Source organism: Erpetoichthys calabaricus, chromosome 13 (assembly GCF_900747795.2).
Source record: "Erpetoichthys calabaricus chromosome 13, fErpCal1.3, whole genome shotgun sequence".
In the NCBI taxonomy this organism is placed as follows: domain Eukaryota; kingdom Metazoa; phylum Chordata; class Cladistia; order Polypteriformes; family Polypteridae; genus Erpetoichthys; species Erpetoichthys calabaricus.
Window position 1 is genome coordinate 133,974,144 of NC_041406.2, and position 23,937 is coordinate 133,998,080.

The following is a 23,937-nucleotide window of genomic DNA, read 5'->3' on the forward strand; positions in this document are numbered from 1 at the left end:
AAATAATTATTTCTAATATTTTAGCCAGAAATGGCAATTGGGAAATAGTCTAAAAATAGGCTAAAACTCCAGCATCTAATTCTGCCTTTTTTAGACAGAGACGCACCACAACATGTTTAAAAAATGAGGGCACAACCCCCTCACTAATAGAACCATTGATAATGGCTAGTAAAGATCAAAGGCTTCCACTAAGAGGCATGGTGGTACAATGTCAAGAGGACTGAGAGTAGGTTTAAGGGTGTCAATGGTACTTTTTAACCGTGAAAGTGAGACAAGATCAAAAGATTCCAAGACAATGCCACGATTAATAGTAGGAAGTTCATAGCCAGTTGGAACAATACCACAGCGGATTGTATCAATTTTACTGACAAAGAATGAAAGAAACTGCTCACATGAAAGAACAGTACTATTTAATCGCATCACAGAATAAGGGTGAATGGCTGCATTACTTGAATTAAATAAGACCCTAGGATTCTTAGAATGACGGGATACTAAATCAGCAAAGAAATCATGTTTAGCTTTCTTAACTGCAACCTGGAAGTTGAATAGAGAAGTCCTAAAAATTTGTTAAGAAACAATCAGTCCATCTATTTTCTAACTCCATTCTCCAATTCAACAGGTGCAACATAGCGGTCGCGTAGTTTCATTTAGCCATGGAGCAGGTCTTCCCTTATTACAGCGTATCTTGAGCGGAGCAATTGAGTCTAAAACCATTTTACAAGAAGACTTAAATTCTAAGACAGAATCATTAATACCATCATATTGGACATGTACATCAAGACTAGAGAATATGGTTTTAAAATTGGATATAATAGAAGAATTTAAAAGCGAAAACAGTGTGGAGCACAACTAGTAGTAGGAACATCAACAGTAATATTCAAATCCGTCATTATAGAAAAGTGATTAGTAAAAGAAAAATCGCATAAATCAATATTATTAACTGAAATATAACGTGTAAGAACAAGATCAAGGGTGTGACAGAGAAAGTGAGTTGGCATATTAATATGCTGGATAAAATCAAATGAGTCCAATAGTGATAAAAAGTCATTAACCAAAGGTTTCGATTGACAACAAATGTGTATGTTAAAATCACCAACAGTAAATACTTTGTCATGGAAGAGGGTGATATCAGCCAGGAGATCAGAGAATTCAGAAATGAAGATATCATTAATTACAGGAGGTCTATAAACCACAGCAAACAACAAAGAAGGGGAGCTGCAAACTTCAAAAGTTGCAGTTCGAAGCTGCTACTAAACGGACCCCTTGTAAGGCTCCAACACAAGAACTTACTTTTAAAATCAGTGGCAATGCCCCCACCACGACGAGTCAGCCGAGGAAAGTTTAAAAATTAATAAACTGGTGGTACCAAGTCAGTAAAACATGGAAGAGTCACCATTTACAATCCAGGTCTCAGTGATGATAAAGAAATCCAGTTTGTTTGAGATAATAAAGCCTTGCAGAATAAAAGTTTAATTAGACACTGATCTCACGTTCAGGAGAGCAGCCTTGATAGAAGTAGAAGAGCTTGCTGCGGGATGAGCACGGGTGAGCGTGCAAAGATTAGCAGCGTTTACTCCTCAAGAGCACACCGAGGAAGAGTGATGCTGCCTTGAGATGGAGAAATTAAATCCGGTATCCAGCGGCCATGGACCAGGGATGGAGTCCTGTGCAGGAGAAGATGGGTCATAGACGACTCGCAGGCATCGGGAATCCAAGCTTTGGGACTTGAGTCAGCATTGTTTAACAGCAATACCGGCTCTTTTTCCATGGTGTGTTTGCATCTCCAAGAGGCATTCAGCTCACTGATACAGGTGAACAACGGCGTCCAGGTGAAGAAGTCAGGAGATGAATAAAACAAAGGTGGAGGTTCACATAATATACCATCAGGAGATGAAAATTGAGAGGAAAGCAAGCAAGAAAATATACAGTGGATCAAGACTGTTGCTTTAATATTAGTTCAACAAGAACATAGAGGCACAATTGCAAACTTGTTAAGGAAAAATTTTGCACAAACATTAGGATTTTTTTTTCATACAAAGAACCATATACAGTACACATGGAATAAGTTACCAAGTAGGGTGACAGACAGACTTTAGGGACCTTCAAAATTAGACTTGATATTATTTTGGAAGAATTGGATGGATATTTTTGGTGAGTTTTTTTTGTTCTTGTCTTGATTTTTTAATGTTCTAATAGATCCTGTTTTATTTGCCTATCCAAAACAACCTCCATCACATCCGTCCAGCAGGAAAATCCCTGCATGCGTGCCAGGTTAGAAAGGAAGTGCTTTTCATGGTGATCCAGCTTATTGATGAGGAAGATCTCCAAACCAGAGATCACGGTGAGATGAAAAAATAATGGTCTTGAGCAATCGTTATAAATTAACTCTAAACGTGGACATCCTTTATTTACATCAGTTGAATCCCCCACTTGCTTTATTTAATGCAAAATTGCAGACTGAAGAAATCAAACAATGTTTCCTTTAATCAGCTAGGCTAATTTACATATAATTACTATGAAGCATTTCAAACACACCAAAAAGCAAACTGATAAATGGCATAGTCCAGAAACGCACTACTGATATTACAGTACGTATCCCAAAATAATTAAGACTTATGGTTAAATACCTGATTAAAAGAAGTAAGACTTCTTTGTAAACTGTTATCAGGGAACAAAATTTTAAAGTTAAATGTAATATCTGTTTTTCTAATTTAATTGTGCTGGTACCAATGAAGCCAAGATGTCCTAGTTTAAAAGGTGGCAAGTTTCAAGCACTTTTTTCTTTTCTCTTAACACTCTCCATTTATTTGAAAAAGATTTGTATTCATATCATATTTAAAATAAATATCAGCTTCCCTAGCATTCTGATTCTGTCTTTCCTATTTTTTCCCATCTATATTCAAACTCATCTATGCTATACCATGTTTTTATTTGAAAACTAACAGCGTCAGATTGGGGGGAGTGTGAATGTGACTGAGAGAGTAAAACTGAATAAAAAAAAGAACGCTAACTTTTACAAGTACCATAAATTTATAGCGACGGTTACAGACTAAATCAAATGTGTGTTTTTATTATATAATAGTAAAAATAATAGCAGCTAACTACTCAAAAAGCATGGAGAACTCAGGCTCAAACCAGCGACCTCTTGATTATCAGCAGTTCTTACCTCTGCACCAGCAATGCAAATGGCTCTTCTTTGTTTTGATTGATATTTGGGCTCTAGTTTTTGCACATTGACAGCAACATGTAAATTGAAAAAATTCTTTTATGTTCTTGAATAAAAGAGTACTTGTATTGTTATACCTTTTCTGAAAGTGTTTGTTTGATATTTGCACTTCAGTCTTCACACATTATACACTTCACGTCAACATTTTATTTTTATTGCTATGACATGAAAATAATTTCTGTTTTAGTTATGTGTTCAACATTTCTCGCCTTGCATTTCCTGTTATCTTACATTTACACAGATTGTTGTAGACACGGAACACAAATGAAATCTATGTATTCCAAATAATATATTATTTACCCAATACAATTCTAGACATGTAACTTCCAAATGCACAGATTTCAGCAGTGAAATTTTTGTGTCCAACTTCAGCTGTCTCGGAGAGGGATGGGTGAGAAGGCAGCCTGCTGCCAATGCTGATTGACACATTTGTAAAACAAAGGCGATGATGAGGAGGTTCGAGGGAGGTTAATGTGGCATTACGCATATTTTTGTAGACTTCAGAGATTCTAGTTTTAATTAACCAGGATTCAGCTTTTTTATTGTATCATAGTTATGTACAGGTACATATAAATCCAATTCATTATTTTATTCTTAATATTCCTAGCATTTAGGATAGCCATTTTTAATGTATTACTTTACTTTGTCTTTGTAACATTGTAACTTTTTAAGTTTTCTTCCATATATATTAATTTACTACTGCTTGTTCCTTTAAGTGAAGTAGTAAATGTAGCCTCTGCTAAATTCCCTGCCCCACTATTTCTTAGTTTAAACAATCCTCAACTAACCTTATAATTACAATAAAAATACTCCTAAAATGAAACAACCATCATCATTTTTCCAGGACTAGAGCTGAGAACCTCTTTTTTACAGTGCAATAGAACTGAGACTAACCATGCGCCGCATTAGCTGAGGCAAACCTGTAAGTGTAATACAGACATATAATCCAATGTCTGTCTGTCTGTCTGTATGTATGTCTATCCTCTTTTCATGAGAGAGCTACTTATTGGATTTAGATCAGGCTTTTTTCTATAATTTTGCTTGAACATTCCGGTTAGTTTTGCAACTTCTCCCATCACACTAAGCATCATAGTTCACTTGCAGGAATGATTTATTCGTGCTAATCTGAGACAGAGCCTGTGGGCTGAGAGAAGGGGGAGGAGGACATCAGGAGTGGGGAGCCGGGCGTGGTCCTCCTCACTCACGTGCCACCCTCCATTCAAATCTGTGTACCTTTCACCACGTTTTGGAGCATACCTTGCCTCCGCTTAGCTAGCAATACCTGTTACTTTATTGATTTTTAAAGTTTGTCCTGTTTCACTACTACGTGGTTAGAGCCGCGGGGGATAGCTAGTAATTCATAAAAGCTTTTCCATGAATGCTGTACTGTGGGTGTAAACACTATACTTTTAACCTTGATTGTACTGAGCGAGCGTTCGAGGAGTTTGTGTGTGTGACTCACTCACCCCTTCCCATCTGCACTCCTTGTCAGTGTGTCACCAGCGTTGACCATATAGACATGCGGTACTGCTTAGTTCACTTAGAATTTCTGTGTTCATATATTTCAAAGCGCTGGAGAGGAATTGCAAATTAGCATTCTCTGGCTCAGAGCTGAGTGCATTATGGCGTGAGCTAAATGGAGAGGTTCATCTGTCAACTGTGCAGTGCCTGTCTCCGACCACTGTGAGTGGTGCACTTCCCTGGTTATGTGAGCTGATCTGTCTTTGTGTCGGCTGCTACCCATTTACAATTGAAATCCCACTCTTATCTCCAGTTGGATTGCTGTGGGCTCACAGCACAAAGATTTGCTGGTGGTGAGCTGTAAACATGTGGTCTGTAGCACAGAGGCATATACTTTGCTGCCTACGCTAAATGGAGACCTCTGTACGTCAGATATGCAGAGCCCACCTCAATGTCAGCGGTTCCCTCACCTTGTGACATCAGCTGATCTGTCTCTCTCTGTGTCAGAACACACCTTCTCTGCACACCATTGCCACTACCGTAGCCATCTGGTTTATCCAAATTTTAAGCTAGTAGGTTTAGTAGGATTGATCCATGTTACCTCAGTAATTGGGGTTGTGGTGTAACTAAAATACTTTGCAGTTTGCAAAATGAACACTAATATTGTTTTATTTGGTTAGCATTTTTTCTTTTGTTTAAAATTATGTTACATGTGTTTTTTTCCAGAGTTGCACAAGATCATCATACTAACATAATGAAGGTCATTTCTGGATGTGGGACAATGCCTTCACTTCCTCTGGTATTTCTAGTCATGATACTTCATTCTGCAAATAAGGCTGAAGGTCAAGGTAACTAAATAAAGTGAATGTGATGTTTATAATAACAATTTTATTTAGCAGATTTTATGTTAAATAATCCTATAATTATTAAAGAATTTTCAAATGAAATGTCCAGTTTGTATAAAATTAAGCATACCTATCTATACATTAATTGAGAACTCTTAATTTTTATGTCTAGGTTTTTAGAAATACTTACAGTTTGCTGACAAATGTCCAGTGAATAACAAGTAAAGGTTTCACTTCCAAAAACAATTTGAGTTGTTTATCAGGTCTATTATGAAGTTCAAAGGAAAATATGATGGTTCTTGTATGTTATAGCTGTGGAATCCATAGGAAGAAATGTGCAGATTTCAAAATATTTTGTCATGTTTCTAATTTATATTTTGTGCTTAAAAATAAGATTATTGGGGGTTTCAAGGTGGCATATTTTGTGGTGAAGTTGTCTCTCTTCAAAATTGATGCAATGTTCAGCCAATTAAAATATTTCAGCCAAATCACCAAAAGTACACCTAATCCTTTTGCCAAAAGTATATAAATATAAAGTTATTATATAAAGCGCTTAATTAGAAAGAACGTTTTGGGACTTCAAAGTACAGCAGGCTGTCATACAGTACTATAATTATCATAGTTTCATTTTTTCTCTTTCTTATGAGCCAAAACAAAACAGTTATTAATTTACTTACATGCTTTGCAGCATGTTGCTGGATAATGTTTAATGTTTTCTTTAATTATACTTTGTATTTTGTGTTATATTTTCAGACCTTTGCTGTGCACTCAAGTTGTTGATAAGAAATATGATTTGAATTGAATTGAAATACACTTAAAATATTAAAATCTGTTACTGAAATGATAAATTCGATACTTTTCAAGTCAGAGTTATTCGTGAACATAGTACACATGCATCTGCTATGCAACATTGTGTTCTAAAGTTAAGCACTTCCTAATCTCTTTCCCATATTGGCTCTTTACAATGGAGTGTATGAGGCACAGAGGAAGAAGCATAAAAACTTAACAAACACGTCCACTTTTCAAGCCAAGAGAGATGTTGAGTATTTATCTGCATCTTCCGTGCTTCCAACATATGTTTGTGACGACAAAAAGGGGCTGGAAATAATCATTATATTGCCTATTCCTGGTACTACTTTTCTTGTGGTAGAGATATATTTTCTGTTCTTTTATGTGAGTTCTACTGTGATTTGCTATTTTGAAAGGAAATTACGCCTGGGGGGTGAAAAGTTGTTTCACAGAAAGTATGGAGCTATCACAAATAGCTATTAGTCTGTGCAAAACTATTTCCAATTTTGTATGTTATGCTTCCAGAATAGGTTTCACCCCCCCCCCCCCCCCCCAATTGACCTGAATTATATTAAATGGGATTACTTCATTCATTTCAGCAGAGAAAACACCTTAAGGCAAGGTTTTACTAACATTTTGCACATTTTCTCTTTTAATAAAACAGTCTGGGAATGACAAAGCTTTCATGTTTTGAAGTTGTGTGGCAAAAAGTCACACTAAAGGAAACACCTGTAACAGCAGTTCTTTAATAACAAGAAAAGGTTTTTTAATTGTATACTGTAGCTGTCACACTGAGAAGATAAAAAGATCTCGGCTAAACACTGTCATTATCAGACACATTAAGATCACAGAAACCCTGTGAACAGAACTATGCTTACTATGATTTAAACAACTTCCTAGTACATAACAGTAGTAAACTAGACAATGGAATATTTGCTCATTGTCAGGATATACTGCATTTGATTAACTAGGTAATCATTGTCAGCACCATGGCTGTAAAATCACTGCACTTGAAGTAAAGGTGCTGTTGACTCATTTATAGGGATGCACCGATACCACTTTTTTGGAAAACGAGTACGAGTACTTGCATTTCAGTACTCGCCGATACCGAGTACTTAATTAAAACATGATTTAAATTTACAGGTAACAGCTTTAGTCATATAATTTAACAAAAAAAACAAGGGACTAGTTTGGAATTAAGAACATTTATTTAAAATGAAAAGCATGTTGTATGCAACATATTACAGAATAAATAATTATAAAAAAAAATTTAAACAGTGACAGTGCAACTCAAGTATTTTTTTCAGTTTGTTGTAAACTCTGCCGCTTTGGACAACATGGTCCTCAAACACATGCGCTATAGCCTGGCTGGTGTGCGAGACGCGGAATTGTTTCGCATGTAATATGGCTCGTTGCGGCGTGAAACTCTCGTCTATCCACTGGGAGGTTAGGCTAATTAGCGACACGGGGCTAACACTGCTTGTCCAAATATCCGTGGTGAAACTAAACGCAGAGGAGGCTTGCAGTAGGCTGTGGATATGTCTTTTCACGGAGTCGTGTAGTTTAGGCAGCTCCATGTCAGTCATGTAGCGGCGGCTTGGGACATCATATCTGGGCTCCAGAACATGGAGGAGACGCAGAAATCCCACATCTTCTACCTCCGAGAGTGGCTGGTCACTCAATGCAATGTACTCGATAATTGCCTGTGTTATTTTCACAGCACGTGGATTGTCTCTGGACATTTTCCCTCGTCTTGCAAGAGTTTGCTGCAGCGTGGGTTGTGTTGGTTTAGAAGCGTGGGTAAACTCTTTGTACTCGTTGTCGTGTTGGGATTTTAGGTGCTTGATTAAATTATTTGTGTTAAATGCGCTACCTTTTGAGCCTCCTCTGGACAATTTCGCTGAGCACAATTTGCAGTCCGCCTTTGTTTTGTCGTCTTCATTCACTTTGAAATAGTTCCACACGGCTGACGTATCTTGCCTCGCCTTCTCCCCGCTCTGAGCTGCAGCCGGGGCCTGGGGGCGGGTACTCGGCACCTGTGATTAACTCCTTACATGCCGCTCAAACATAGACATTTCTCAGACCGTGGTATCGGTCCCCAGTATCGGGGGACTTTTAACGAGTACGAGTACTTTAGAAAATGTGGTATCGAGGCCGATACCAGATACCCGTTTCGGTATCGGTGCATCCCTACTCATTTATTAATGTGCCATGTGATGGACAAGTGCCCTGTTTTGCTCCTAGTGCTGCCAGGATAGTATATGGCACCTCAGAACTCTGAATGGGGTTTAAGCATGTTATGGAATGCTAATTAATGTTTTAACCCTTCACTATTAAGATTATGTTTGAACCTAATACTGTTAAGAGCCTGGTATAAATAAAGTATATAGTTGTATGCGTTTTTTTTTTGTTTAGTTTTTGTTTTTATTGTGTTTATTTGTATATATTGCGCAGGGATTTGTAATCCATGATGTGTTTTGTTTTTAACTTTGCTATATTTATAAATTCATATAAATAAATATTTATACTTTATGCTAAGGCTCCCTTATCATTATGGCATGAGTTAGTGTGGATGTGTGACTAAGTGTGCCTTGTGATGCAGCGGCATACCATTCAGGGTTGTCTACCACCCTTAACTCTGAGCTAGATTAGGTGTGTTCAGCAATGGATAAATGACTTACTGTTTTTTTTTTGTCTTATTGGTAGTTATGAAATATTTACATCTTAGTTGCATAAAGGATTGATAAGCAATCATGTATATGGACTCTTACATTTGAAATTTGCTTTGTCATTGTGTGAGACAGTTTTTTTTTAACTTTTAAAGGGTTTCAATAAGTAAAAGAATGATTTATCTTAGTTACACTTCTTATAATAATTCAATTCAAATGTATTTTATTTAATGAAACTTTTGTGAAATGCATATTTACAAATATGGTATAACTAAAGTAAAAAGAGAGTAGCACATTGTTTCAGTAGTTAGCTCAGCTAACTCACACCTCCAGTTTCCTCTGTTGGAATTCTGGACTGGACTAAGTGTTTGAAGATTTTTGTGTGCCCTGCATGTCTGTGTGGATTGTTCTGTGAGCTAAATATGTACATGAATTATGTGTATAAATTAGTGTGGCAAGTGAGAATAGAATTAATGTGTTTTAAGTGTACTCAGGACTGGCTTCCTGTCATTTAATGGTTTAGAGCATAGGTTCCCAATCTTTTTTGGGTCAGAGCCCACTTTTTCAAAGAGTGATTCGATAGCGCCCCCCTTGCATTCTTGCGAGTATTGCCCAAGGGGGCGGCGGCTGGTTGTCAACGCCCCCTTAATATGTCTTGGACCAGAAATGCCCCCTTAGATTTCTTCAGCGCCCACCAGTGGGCAGTACCGCCCCCGTTGGGAACCTTAGGTTTAGAAAGTGGATGGATAAATATATTTTTGTGCAGTAAAGCACAAAAAAAAGTTGTTCTACACACAAAAATATCTTTAAACAAATCTCTATTCTTCTAAATATGACATTTTACAAAAACATTTTTCCATTATCTGGGGACCTGGGTTCGATTCCCGGGTCCTCCCTGTGTGGAGTTTGCATGTTCTCCCCGTGTCTGTGTAGGTTTCCTCTGGGCGCTCCGGTTTCCTCCCACAGTCCAAAGACATGCAGGTTAGGTGGATTGGAGATTCTAAATTGGCCCTAGTGTGTGCTTGGTGTGTGGGTGTGTTTGTGTGTGTCCTGCGGTGGGTTGGCACCCTGCCCGGGATTGGTCCCTGCCTTGTGCCCTGTGTTGGCTGGGATTGGCTCCAGCAGACCCCCGTGACCCTGTGTTCGGATTCAGCGGGTTGGAAAATGGATGGATGGATGGGTTTTTCCATTACAATGCTTTTGCAAAAACAACATAGATCAGTTGCAGTATGCAAATTCTGTCCCTGGAAATAATTAGCAGGGATTATGTCTGGAGTAATGACTAATGTATTGGCCTTTGATTGAAATAAATTTGTTTTCTCTTACTGTAAAAAGTTTTAGTGAATGAGCACTACTGGAGGTTTGCCCTAAATTAAACATTTTAAATAATATTTGGAAATAAGAAATCTAAAGGCATAAGGGCAAAGTCTTACATTCTATACTTTAATTCATCATTTGGATACACAATATACTTTACCAAGCAGATCATTCTTTTCAGAAGTGGACTGTCTTATGTTTTCTACAAGTCTGCCTCAGAGGTAATATAGCTTCTGTTACTTTTACAGCTATCATCTGGAAGTCTAACGAGAGCCCAATGTTATTTTTGAGCATGATTGCTCATTGAATTGACTATACTTTACATGGTCAGAAAGATATATTACTTAAATACCTTTAGAGGTCGTGAGAAGCTCTCACATCTTTGAACGGTTCTCATCAAATCCGCTGACAGAAAGTATATGTAGTCACCTATTCTTAAGACACTGAAATATTATTCATCAGAGATGAAGATATAACATTGAAGTGAATGAAAAACAAAGAAATATTTTGAAAGTACTCTCTGTAGAGTAAGTGAGGAAGAAATATTATTTAAAATAGCAGGACATTTACACAGCAACTCTCTGCTAAAAATCATTTTAGATGGCAGGTGTCCTGTCCCAGAAATGCGAGTCCTGGTTATTTTATGATGCCTTGCTAGAGGTTCTTTTCAGAATATTATGGAAGATGCACTAGGAATGAATACTTCCTTAGTAAGCCACTTAGTTACCAGTATGTACAATACCCTGGCAGCCCATGCACCATAGTGCAGTGTTCTATGTTATTTTAATAAATACATGCAGTTATTACAAATGTATATGTTTAATATTTTAATGTTCTTTGGAAATTGTATTTTAAGATGCAGCTAGATTTACCTTACCAGTGGAGCTTTCTGTATTGGTATTAACTGTGTGAGAAGAGAGAACAGAGGAGATGGAAAAACAAAAAGAAAATTATTTTGGGCTAGAAGGTAAACATGCAGCTGCTGAGAAGACTGTCTACTTATTTCTGTTTTCTTACAGCATTTGTTTCAACATTTTGTAGTTGAAATCTTCGTTATAATCTGTGGGTTTCTAAATATGATTGGTCCTATTGACAGTACATACAATATTTTGAGATTATATCCTCTATCTGTGATTGTCCAAACTGTTTGTAGAAAAGGATAACCTTCCCTAAATATGAAAATAATCTGTGCAAGCTAAATCAGTATAAGGAACCTTATGGAAATGGGGCCAGTAGAAATAAAAGTAGCAAACTGAGGCTTGTATGTGTGACATTACTGCTACGGTCCATTCTTTTTCTGTTGCCTCTATGACTTCACTTGAATACTGGGGACAGCTGAACAAGCATCTTCTAATCTTTATAGGATATCTCATTTTATTATCATTGAGTACACTAAAAATGGCAAAATGGTGTGAGGCTTCAAAAAAGACCTATAAACCAGGCCAGGATAGCCTGACCCCAAACTGCACTGCCCTGTTTTAGCCTAAACATGCCTAAAAGTGATATTGACTTACAGTATGTTTGTGTGGTGCATGTGTGTATATATATCTTTTGTATATATTGAAAGAAAGGACAAAAGTGATTAAAGAGTTTTGGGGTACCTTGAAGGCTAACCCTGTCAATTATCTCGTCGAAAAAAATGAAAGAAAATGAGTATTAATGCAATTGAGTCGTTCTGACTTATTCAATCAGGCAGAAAGCCCAAGATGGTGGTTCTTCCAGTAAGGGTTAGAGGAAGAGGTGGGTCCAGGTGGTCGGACCCCAGAAGATATTCCCCAAACGCACACGTGTGACAGTATCAGAGAACTTTGAGGTTATAGACGCAAGACAGTGCATCAACGTTGGCATGGAGAGAACCATTACGATGGAGAAGTTTGAAAATCTAAAAACCATCTAGTGACACAGGGATTCAACTCCTTGTGCAGGGACATTCACTATAAAGATGCACGGAACTGTCACCAGAGTGAACTTGCGACCTAGAAGGTAATAACGCAGCTGGTTAATAGCCCATTTAATTGCAAGGGCTTCATGTTCCACAGTTGCATCCCTGGTCTCCCGATCCAAAAATTTCTGACTTAGGTACTTCCATAGCATCGGTCTGCAAAACAAAAGGTAAAGAAAAATCGGGGGTTATTAACACTAGAATTACCAAAGCCTACAAAAAAACTCGTAGATCCGTCCCACCTTAAATCACTTCTTAAGTCCGTTCGCAGCTCTCCGCCAGCATCTTTTGTCTTCTAAATGTGCAGATAAAGACAAGCTGCAAGCAGCCGGCTATTCCATCCTCCCACCGACTTAGAACATGCACGAACTTCTCCTAGCTCATGCCTTGATTGATTATCTGGGATTGAAGTGGAGTTTTAGAGTGGAAATAATAGATCTTATTTGGAACACACGCATTTCATGTGTTTTCCGTTTCTACAGTAATCTGTGTAAACACATTTTTAAAACAGAAACGTTTTTCATATTCTAGTAGTAAATGACAAAATGTAGGCATAAACTATATAATGTATGAAGCCTGAAGTCCAAATATCAAAGAAACGCTTTCACAAAAGGTAAAAATATAACAAAACAAATGCGCTTTTATTCAAAAATATAACTGCAGGAAAAAAAGCCGCCTTAGCATGCGACATTGACACATACAGTATTTACTATGACTGCTGCCGTGGCACAACAGTATCAGCTACTGACTGGGAATCAAAAGGTCACGAGTTCGATCCTGCACGACTCCCTTTTGAGAAGTGAACTGCTCTTATTCTTACTATTTTAGAATAAAAACATACGTTTGATTTCAGTCTGTAACAGCTGGTGTAATTTATGATACTTGTAAAGGTTAGCTTTGTCTTTTTTTTTTTTTAATTCACTTTTCATTCTCTCAGTCGCATTCAGGATCCTTCCCCTCCCTTCCCCATCTGACACTGCTGTTTTCACATAAAGACGCGCTATAGCTCTGCAGTGTATCACGATACATACTACCGCTGTTTCTTTTGTACTCCAGGACATGCAGAGGAAAGCATAGTAAAGAGCAGTAACTTCAGCGCTATATGAAATCATCAGACACTCCCCATCTGACACTGCTGTTTTCACATAAAGACGCGCTATTATGCAATATTATTTTTTAAACGAACAGCATCAGATCGGGTGTGAATTTATACTGCCACTATTAGAGTCAGATCAAAAGCTGAATAAGCTCCTGTTCTGACTCTAAGTAAATAGCATGAATTAATCAACAGAAATAACCGTGATCAACATTTTAAACTTAACGATTTACAGTGCATACCAATTTATACATTTTATGCCCATTTGAGGTTAAAAAGAAAAAAAAAAATAACACTTTCTCCCCAGCTGGGAATTGAACTTGGGTCTCTGAGGTACAGTAGGGTGGCTGCGCTCTGAGTCAGCAAATCTTAACGTTACGCCACGGAAGGTGTTGTATCTTTCTTGAACCTTTTGTGAAAGTGTTAATTTGATCTTTGGATTTCAGGCTTCACACATTGTATAGTTTATGCCTACATTTTGTAAGATTTATTACTAAAATATGAAAAAATTTCTGTTTTAACAATGTGTTTACACAGATTACTGTAGAAACAGAACACACATGAAATGCATGTGTTCCAAATAACGATCTATTATTTCCACTCTAAAACTCCAGCAGTTCAGTTACTCCCAGATAATCAAACAAGGCATGAGCTGGGAAAACTTAGTGAACGTTCTGCGACGGTGGGGGATGGAATAGCCGGCTGCTCGCTGCTCGTCTTACTCGGCACATTTAGAAGACAAAAGACGCTGGCGGAGAGGTGAGAACGGTTTTAAGGTGGGCCGGATCTACGAGTTTTTTCGTAGACTCTGGTAATTCTAGTGTTACTACAGGTGCTGGAATGAGGACATGTTTGAAGTCACAAAATTTGGTCCTCCTTTTCTCATCCTATGTTACTATGTTGGGGGCACTTTTCTTTGTTAAGTCTATCGGATGCACAGTCCTCTTGGAAAAACTGGGAATTATCCTATGATAGTACTCTGCCAATCCTAAGAAGGCTTGAACCTTCCTCTTTGTTGGCTTCAACTTTGGTACAATGAGGTCATACAATACCTCTGCCCACCAAGTAATCTAAATATTTAGCTTATATTAAACCAAAAGAACATTTTTTAGGGTTAATCTTAAATACCACCTCATTCCACCTTAATGTATTTCCTCCACCATGCCCTGAAAGATTAGAGTGACATCTTGGGATTCAGACATTGTCCTGCCTTGATTCTGCCAAATACTCCATTGTAAGAAAGGACAAAAGAGACTAAAGAATATTGGAGGACCTTAAAGGCTGTCCCTGTCTATTATCACGTTGAAAAAATGAAAGAAAACACATGTTAACAACGCAATCAAGTCGTTCCAACTTATTCAATCAGGCAGAGGGCCCCAAGATGGGGATTCTTCTGGTCATGATGGATTCTTGGAGGAAGAGGTGGGTCCAGGTGAAAACACCCCAGAAGTGATGTCATGAGTGGAAAGGTGTCAGTCTTCCTTTCTGCAGAGAGAGGAGAAGAGAGATCGTTGTTAAACAGTACCACCACATGTCTAGGTGGAGTATTACTGTATAATCACTTAAGCCCTTACGCTGTTCCCCAAGTGCACGCGTATATACCGTATACAGTATATACTGCATACCTCTTATATATTAATGGATCTTATATATGCAGTATTTCATATATATTACTTTACATATATACAGTTAGGTCCATAAATATTTGTACAGTGACACAGCTTTCATCATTTTGGCTCTATACGCCACCACAATGGATTTTAAATGAAAAAATTATTACATGATTGAAGTGGAGGCTTTCAGTATTAATTCAAAGAGTTTACTAGAAATATTATATGAGACATGTAGGATTGACAGCCATTTTTATACATGGTTGCACCATTTTCAGGGGCTCAAAAGTATTTGAACAATTACTGATAAGCTGTTCCATAAACCATATGTGAGCAGGTCTTTCATTATTTCATTAATTATTAAGCAGGTAGAAGGTCTGTGTGGAATTTGCATTTGAAAGCCATCTCTGTGAACTCTCAATATGAGGTCCAAAGAGCTGTCCATGGAAGCAAAAACAAACTATCAGCAGGCAGAGAAAACAAAACAGATCGCAGAAACACCAGGAATGGTCAAATCAACCATCTGGTACATACTTAAAGAGAAGGAATGCACTGGTGAGTCTTCGCAAAACCAGAAAGCCTGGGCAACCATGGAAGACAACTTCCATGTTGTGCTGGATGACTGCAGAATGTTTTCCGTGGTGATGAAAAATCAATTCACAAAGTTTAATCAAACCAAGAACATTCTCTGGGAGGTAAACTTATCATTGCCAAAGTCTACAATCAAGAGAAAATGTCACAAAATGTAAATACAGAGGGTTCACCAGAAGGTGCAAACCATTGGTAATCCTCAAGCATAGGAAGGACAGATTAGACTTTGCCAGAAAATATTTAAAAAAAAAACCAATTGTCCACTTTTGGAACACTTTTCTTTAGAGAAATGAAATTAAGATTAATATGTTCCAGAATGATGGATAGAGAAGAATATGGAGGAGAGAAGGAATGGCTAATGATCTGTAGCGTACCACATAATCTGTGAAACATGGCGGAGGCAGTATTACAGCATGGGTATGTGTGACTGCAAATAGAAGTGAGTCGCTGGTGTTTATTAATGATATAACTACTGACAAAAGTTGCAGGGTGATTTCTGATGTGTACAGGACTATAATGTCTGCTCAGATTCAGACAGATGTTGCAAAACTGACAAGATGACACTTCACAGTATAGATGGACAATGACCCAAAACATACTGTGACAGCAAACTAAGTGCTTTTCAAGGCAAAGAAGTGGAACATTCTTCAATGGTCAAGTCAGTCAACTGACCTCAACCAAATTGGAGATACATTTAACTTGCTGAAGACAAAACTGAAGGCATAAAGTCTAAGGATCAAGCAGCACCTGAAGACAGCTGTAGTAAAGGCCTGGTAAAGCATCAGAAGGGTGGAAACCCAGCACTTGGAAAAGGCCATGAGTTCCAAACTTCAGGCCTTGATTGACTACAAAGGATTTAAAGCCAAATATTGAAAATGTTATTTTCATTAATATGTTAACTTGTCCAAATACTTTTCAGCCCAGGAAAATCTGGGGACCATGTGTAAAAATGGCTGTCTTTTCTAAATGGCTCATACAGTATATTTTTTAATGCCTTAAATAAAATCTGCAAGTTTACATTTCATGCACATCTTGATTGCTTCATTTCAAATCCATTGTGGTGGTGTGCAGAGCTAAAATTATGAAAATTGGATCACTGTACAAATACTTCTGGATCTAACCGTGTATATATCTATATATACAAAAGCTCAAAAAGAACATAAAAAGGAGTTGCCAAAAAGGCAGTCCTAGTGAACCAGTCCCAATATGCAATCCAAGGCTGAAATCCAATAAACAGAGCAAATGAAGATCAAAAAAAGGTAAATCAAATACAGAAAAAACACCTGCTGTTGACTCTAATAAATGTCAGTGTACCACTCCTGAGATTCTATTTTCTTGCTCATTATAAGCCAGAGGGAAGTCTTAGAAGTGGTACCACCCATAGAAAACAAGAAACAGACTTGCATTTAAATGACAGAATGTAAATAAAAAATAATAAACAAATCTAATAAACATAACATAAAAACAGCAAAAATAATAACTAAAAATGCCAAAAATCATAGTAAAATAACAAATCAATGAAAGCCAGGGAAAATCCCTGGTTTTAACACATGTAGGATAGCTCCATAGTAGGTGAGAGGTTACAGTTGATTGAGAGGTCTGCTACTACAAGCAATGCTTTATACACAGTTGACTCCAAATATATGTAATTGGAATTTTTCATCATCTAACATGAGTATCATATTTTGCCCTGCTAGTGAAGTTACGATATACTGTATTTCCTGAGGATCAACTTTTAATGCCATGGTCTAGCATGCCTGAATATATCTTACACTTGACTTTGATGTGACTTGTGTTGCTTCTGACTCTCACTGTTTTCCTGGTTGTGGATGACCACATATTGCCTTGCAGTTTTTTGGCTTGTGTGTAGTTGGTGAATGCCACTCCCAGCCACCCCCAAAAATCCCAAACACGATCACACAAAGAGTCTTGGGTTCAAATAAAGGAGAGTTTATTTACCAGAATATCTCTAAAAAGTGACAAAAGCACAAGCATTGTTTCTCTCTCTCTCTCTATCTCCCCACAGTACTCTCTCCTCTCACCACTGAACTGCCCTCCTCCAGTTGAGTGTTACCTTCCTTCAACCCAGTTCTGACTCGCCTGGATAAGGGAGTGCAATCCCTTTTATTGAGAACCCAGGAATACTCCCGGTCCCAGGACCACTGCCTGATGGAAGTACTTCTGGGTCACACGGAAGTCCAATATTCTGGGGAGCACATCTCCCTGCAGAAACCCTTTGTGACAACCTCGGACTCCAGCAGGGTTGTTCTGCTGGACTACAACTCCCAGCATTTTGTGCTGGTTCCCGAATGGGCGTTGACATGGAGGGCTGCAGCCATCCAGCACCTGGAGGGATTAAACATCCCCCAGAGACAATCCTTCCCTGTCCTCCTCTCCTGCCCAAGGAAGGTATTAAGCCTATGTCTGGTTGGGATGCCTGTCCATTTATTTGGGGCTTCCCGCCTGGGTAAGGAACAAGCAGTTCTATTTGGGATGTCCGTCCAACCCTTAGGGCTGCCTACTCCAGGCGCAACCTGTTTTCCTCTCTTGGCTGGGATGCCTTTACGTTCCTTTGGAGCCTCCCATCCGGGTAACGGATCTTCCTGGTTCCTGGCCGGGATGCCTGTCCATCCTGTGTGACACCTACAAAGCGTTATTACTATTGTCTTAGATCTATTTAGGCCTACCGTGAAATATTTTGGAATTTTGTTTGTCTGGCTTGTAGAACAATTTATCATGGGTGCCTCTATCTGGAACGCTCCAAAAAATTATTTAAGTGTGATAGGGAAAATCTCTTGACCCAGGTTCAACTTAAATATAAAGATTCTTCAGAATAAACAATATATAAAAAAATTATTTAAACAAATACATTTATTTAAACAAAGATATCTTTAGCGCACACCAATACAAGGTTACTCATATTAAAAATTAGATTATGGTACCAATCCTTTGTTAGACAAAGGCTTTATAGCATATGAATATTCTTCTTCTTCTTTCGGCTGCTCCTGTTAGGGGTTGCCACTGCGGATCATCTTCTTCCACATCTTTCTGTCCTCTGCATCTTGTCCTGTTACACCCATCACCTGTATGTCCTCTCTCACTATATCCATAAACCTCCTCATACGACTTCCTGTTTTCCTCTTACCTGTCAGCTCCATCCTTAACATTCTTTTCCCAATATACTCAGCATCTCTCCTCTGCACATGACCACACTAACACAATATCGCCTCTCTGACTTTGTCTCCCAACCGTCCAACTTGAGCTGACCCTCTAATGTACTCATTTCTAATCCTGTCCATCCTCGTCACACCCAATGCAAATCTTAGCATCTTTAACTCTGCCACCTCCAGCTCTGTCTCCTGCTTTCTGGTCAGTGCCACCGTCTCTAATCCATATAACATAGCTGGTCTCACTACCGTCCTGTAGACCTTCCCTTTCGCTCTTGCTGATACCCGTCTGTCACAAATTACTCCTGACACTCTTCTCCACCCATTCCACCCTGCCTGCACTCTCTTTTTCACCTCTCTTCCACAATCCCCTCTACTCTGTACTGTTGTTCCCAAGTATGTAAACTCATCCACCTTTGCCAACTCTACTCCCTGCATCCTCACCATTCCACTGACCTCCCTCTCATTCATACACATGTATTCTGTCTTGTTTCTACTGACCTTCATTCCTCTTCTCTCCAGAGCATATCTCCACCTCTCCAGGGTCTCCTGAACCTGCTCCCTACTATCGCTACAGATCACAATGTCATCAGAAAACATCATAGTCCACGGGGACTCCTGTCTAATCTTGTCTGTCAACCTGTCCATCACCATTGCAAATAAGAAAGGGCTCAGAGTCGATCCCTGATGTAATCCCACCTCTACCTTAAATGCATCCGTCACCCCTACCGCAGACCTCGCCACTACCACACTTCCCTCGTACATATCCTGTACAACATTTACGTAATTCTCTGCCACTCCTGACTTCCTCATACAATACCACAGCTCCTCTCGAGGCACCCTGCCATATGCTTTCTCCAGCTCCACAAAGATACAAAACAACTCCTTCTGAGCTTCTCTATATTTCTCCATCAACATCTTCAAAGCAAACATTGCATCTGTGGTGCTCTTTCTTGGCAAGAAAACATACTGCTGCTCACTAAACATCACCTTACTTCTTAATCTAGCTTCCAGTACTCTTTCCCATAAAACCATACTGCTGCTCACTAATCATCACCTCACTTCTTAATCTAGCTTCCAGTACTCTTTCCCATAACTTCTTGCTGTGGCTCATCAGTTTTATCCCCCTATAGTTACTACAGTCCTGCACATCCCCCTTATTCTTAAATGTTGGCACCAGTACACTTCTTCTCCACTCCTCAGGCATCCTCTCACTTTCCAAGATTCCATTAAACAATCTGGTTAAAAACTCCACAGCCATCTCTCCTAAACACCTCCATGCTTCCATAGGTATGTCATCTTGTCCAACGGCCAAATTTTTCATCCTTTTCATAGCTGTCCTTACTTCCTCCTTGCTAATCCTTTGCACTTCCTGATTCACTATCTCCACATCATCCAACCTTCTCTCTCTCTTGTTCTCTTCATTCATCAACCTCTCAAAAGTACTCTTTCCATCTACTTAACATACTTTCCTCACTTCTGAGTACATTTCCATCTTTATCCTTTATCACCCTAACCTGCTGCACATCTTTCCCAGCTCGGTCCCTCTGTCTAGCCAATCGGTACAGGTCTTTTTTTCCCTCTTTACTGTCCAACCTCTCATACAGCTCATCATATGCCTTTTCTTTAGCCTTTGCCACCTCTGTCTTCACCTTGCACCTTATCTGTTTGTACTGTTGTCTACTTTCTGCATCTCTCTGACTATCCCACTTTTTCTTTGCCATCCTTTTCCTCTGTAGACTCTCCTGTACTTTCCCATTCCACCACCAGGTTTCCTTTTCCTCCTTCCTCTGTCCAGATGTCACACCAAGCACCCTTCTTGCTGTCACCCTTACTACATCTGCTGTAGTTGCCCAACTGTCTGGTAACTCTTCACTGCCACCCAGTGCCTGCCTCACCTTCTCCCTAAACTCAACCTTGCAGTCTTCTTTTTTCAACTTCCACCATTTGATCCTTGTCTCTGCTCTCACTCTCTTCCTCTTCTTGATCTCCAACGTCATCCTACAGACCACCACCATGCTGCTTAACTACACTTTCCCCTGCCACCACTTTGTAGTCTTCAATCTCCTTCAGATTGACTCTTCTGCATAGGATGTAATCTACATGTGTGCATCTTCCTCCACTCTTGTACGTCACCCTATGATGTGTCTTCTTAAAATACGTATTCACCACAGCCAAGTCCATCCTTTTGGCAAAATCCACTATCATCTGACCTTCTTCATTCCTCTCCTTGACACCATACCTACCCATCACCTCCTCGTCTCCTCTGTTCCCGTCACCAACATGTCCATTGAAATTCGCTCCAATCACCACTTTCTGTCCCTTGGATACACTGTTCATCACTTCATCCAACTCACTCCAAAAATTCTTTCTCATCCATCGCACACCCAACTTGCGGGGCATATGTACTAACAACATTCATCATCACACCTCCAAATTCCAGCTTCATAATCATTACTCTGTCTGACACTCTTGACATACTGTTCCTTCAGAATAACTCCTACCCCATGTCTGCTCCCATCCACACCATGATAGAATAATTTGAATCCACTTCCGATCAACCTGGCCTTACTCCCCTTCCATTTAGTCTCTTGCACGCACAATATATCAATCTTACATCTCTCCATCATATCTGCTAACTCTCTCCCCTTACCACTCATACTGCCAACATTCAAAGTTCCTACCCTCAGTTCCACTCTCTTTACCTTCCTCCTCTCCTCCTGCCTCCAGACACGTCTCCCCCCTCTTCTTCTCTTTCTTCGGCCAACAGTAGCCCAATTTCCTCTAGCACCCTGTTAGCTAACAGTACTGGTGGCGGTCGTTGTTAACCTGGGGCTCGACTGATCCGGTATGGGAATCTGTATTGTTGTCCGAATATTGATTTGGCAAAATTTTACACCGGATGCCCTTCCTGATGTAACCCTCCCCAGGCTTGTGCATCCCCTGTGGCTGGGTTTTATAGCATATGTATATACATGGGGAATATGTACCATATACCTGATAACTTGTTAATACTAGGGGGCTCTGCCCCCTGCACGCTTTGCTTGCCCACCCCTGAGTTTGGTTTACCGGATATACAATTTAAAAAGATTGTTAGTTTCATGGGAATTGTTACATATGCATTATTTTCACTTTTATTTTAAAACTTTTGTAAAAACAATACTTTATTTCCGGCTCCGGACATAGTAACATCTCTTTCTCGCAGAACGTATAACGCTGCTTGCATTGTGAAGGGGGTGTGGCTGAACGCACGCTAAGGAGATGCCGTCGGATCATCTGCTGTCTTTCTGCTGCTGGCGAGCTGCCTGTTCTGCTTGTTTCGCTGCCCGATCATTTCAAAGTCTGTACAGCAGCTGTCCTTTTGCCACTTTGCATCTCTGTCGCTTGCGTTGTGAAGGGGGGGGGGGGGGGGGGGTGGAAAGGGTTAGGTTGGCTGAACGCACGCTAAGGAGAAGCAGTTTGATCATCTGCAGGCTTTTTGCTGCTGGCGAGCTGCTTTTGTTGCTTGTCTCATGTCGTTGTTTTAACAGTTGGGAGCACATGAAGCTTGTCTGCCAACAGCAATCCAACAACTGCTAGGTTAGATGTCCGTGGACTTGTTTTAAATGATGTTTCACTGCCTTGTCTCGCATGACGTTGTAAAAACAATACTTGTCCTTTATTTCCGGCCCCGGGTGTGGTTAAATCTCTTTCTTAGGACGTATAATGCTGCTCGTGTTGTCTAGGTGAGGGGGGGGGGGGGGGGGGGGGGGGGTCGGGGACGGCTGATCGCATGCTGAGGAGGTGCTGTCGGATCATCTGCTGTCTTTCCTGCTACTGTTGCACTGCTATCGGTCTTCTGTGCTGTACTCCGCCCTCCCTCAATCGGACCTAACAGTCACTTAAAACAAAAAAGGCTTCAACCTGGCTGGGACGTTACAATACTTTCGAATTTTACTGCTTTCATATTCTTTACCTTTCTCTGCATGTGTATCGTGCCATCGTTTGTTTGAGCCTTTCTAATTCCACTGCCTTCATAATCTCTTACCTGCCTTTTTTTCTCTCCAACACTTTTGGGTCTCTTTTTTCCGCACTGCTCTTTCTTCTTTGCTTAACATATTGTCCTTATACGCTTTATATGTGCTGAGAATTTCATGTTCTATATCCCCGCGAGACGCTCTGTGGCCATTCTCTTTCATCTCGCGGGTCTTTTATTTGTCTTCCGTGATCTTAACGTGAAGATCATGTATCATCTCCTAGTCATTCCCTCCCACAGGATTTTTTTTTATAATAGAGAGATATTGCAAACAGGTCCATATATGGAACATTGGATCATCCTTTATTAGATTACATACTGTAGAGATGCTTGAAACTTTATTCCAAGTCTGGAGTGACCTTGAAGCCCTTCACTTTAAAATGAACTTATCCTGCGTACAACAGTTAGACAAAAGGTTAATAGACAAAAATTGTTATACAAAGGTTTTCCACTACAGGTGATCCTACACTAAACAATAATCACAGTTCTAGAAAAGGATCTCTCGGGATAATGACCCAGGTCTTCAAAATGTGCAAGGAGTACTGCTTCATTTTGTGTTACTTAGGTTGCAACAGACTGCTCAATAATACAAGGCTTCAGAAATTTTTAGTAATGTGACTACAGTACCTCATAAAACCAGGCGGAATACTGAAAGCTTGAAGTGGCGTGTGCAGCATGTAAGCATCTACCAAAAAAACTACAGGTTTGTATCTAGATCAAGGATCAGTAACATTTTTTCACCAATAGAATTTAATTTGTATTCTGGTTAGACTGTTATTAACTTTAAACTATTATATTGTAGATATCCTGTACTGCAGGCCAGGATTAGGAATTTACATGAAGAGTTGAACAGACAAACAGTAGTATAATAATCCGATATCATAGTAACTAAATTTCTTGCCCAAAGTTAGAATGCCGTAGTAGAGTAAGTAATACATTAAAAAGATTGCCTTGAGTTGGAGTTATATGTAGCTGCACATAACTTTAATATAATTGGAGTAACAGAGGCCTGGCTAAATAATAAAGATGAGCAGCAGTATAACATAGATTGATACACATTATTTAGGAAGGACATGCAAAACTGAAATGGTTGGGGAGTAACTATTTAAATAAAACAGAATTCAAATGCAAGACGTTTTCAATTAGATGGTGAACCACAGCTTCGTGAGAATATTTGGATTTGACTAGACAGCATTAAGGATCCAGGCC

General features: G+C 39.3%; 1 protein-coding gene across 1 annotated transcript in view; it reads left to right on the top strand.

Annotated features, from left to right (window-relative positions):
• The window catches only part of col14a1a (collagen, type XIV, alpha 1a), a 504,124-nt gene that overhangs the window by 52,324 nt on the left and 427,863 nt on the right, over positions 1 to 23,937 (top strand). The window contains 1 exon segment of the mRNA XM_051935518.1: positions 5,414 to 5,535. Within this exon segment, the coding sequence (XP_051791478.1) occupies positions 5,442 to 5,535 (94 nt within the window). The 5' untranslated portion in view covers positions 5,414 to 5,441.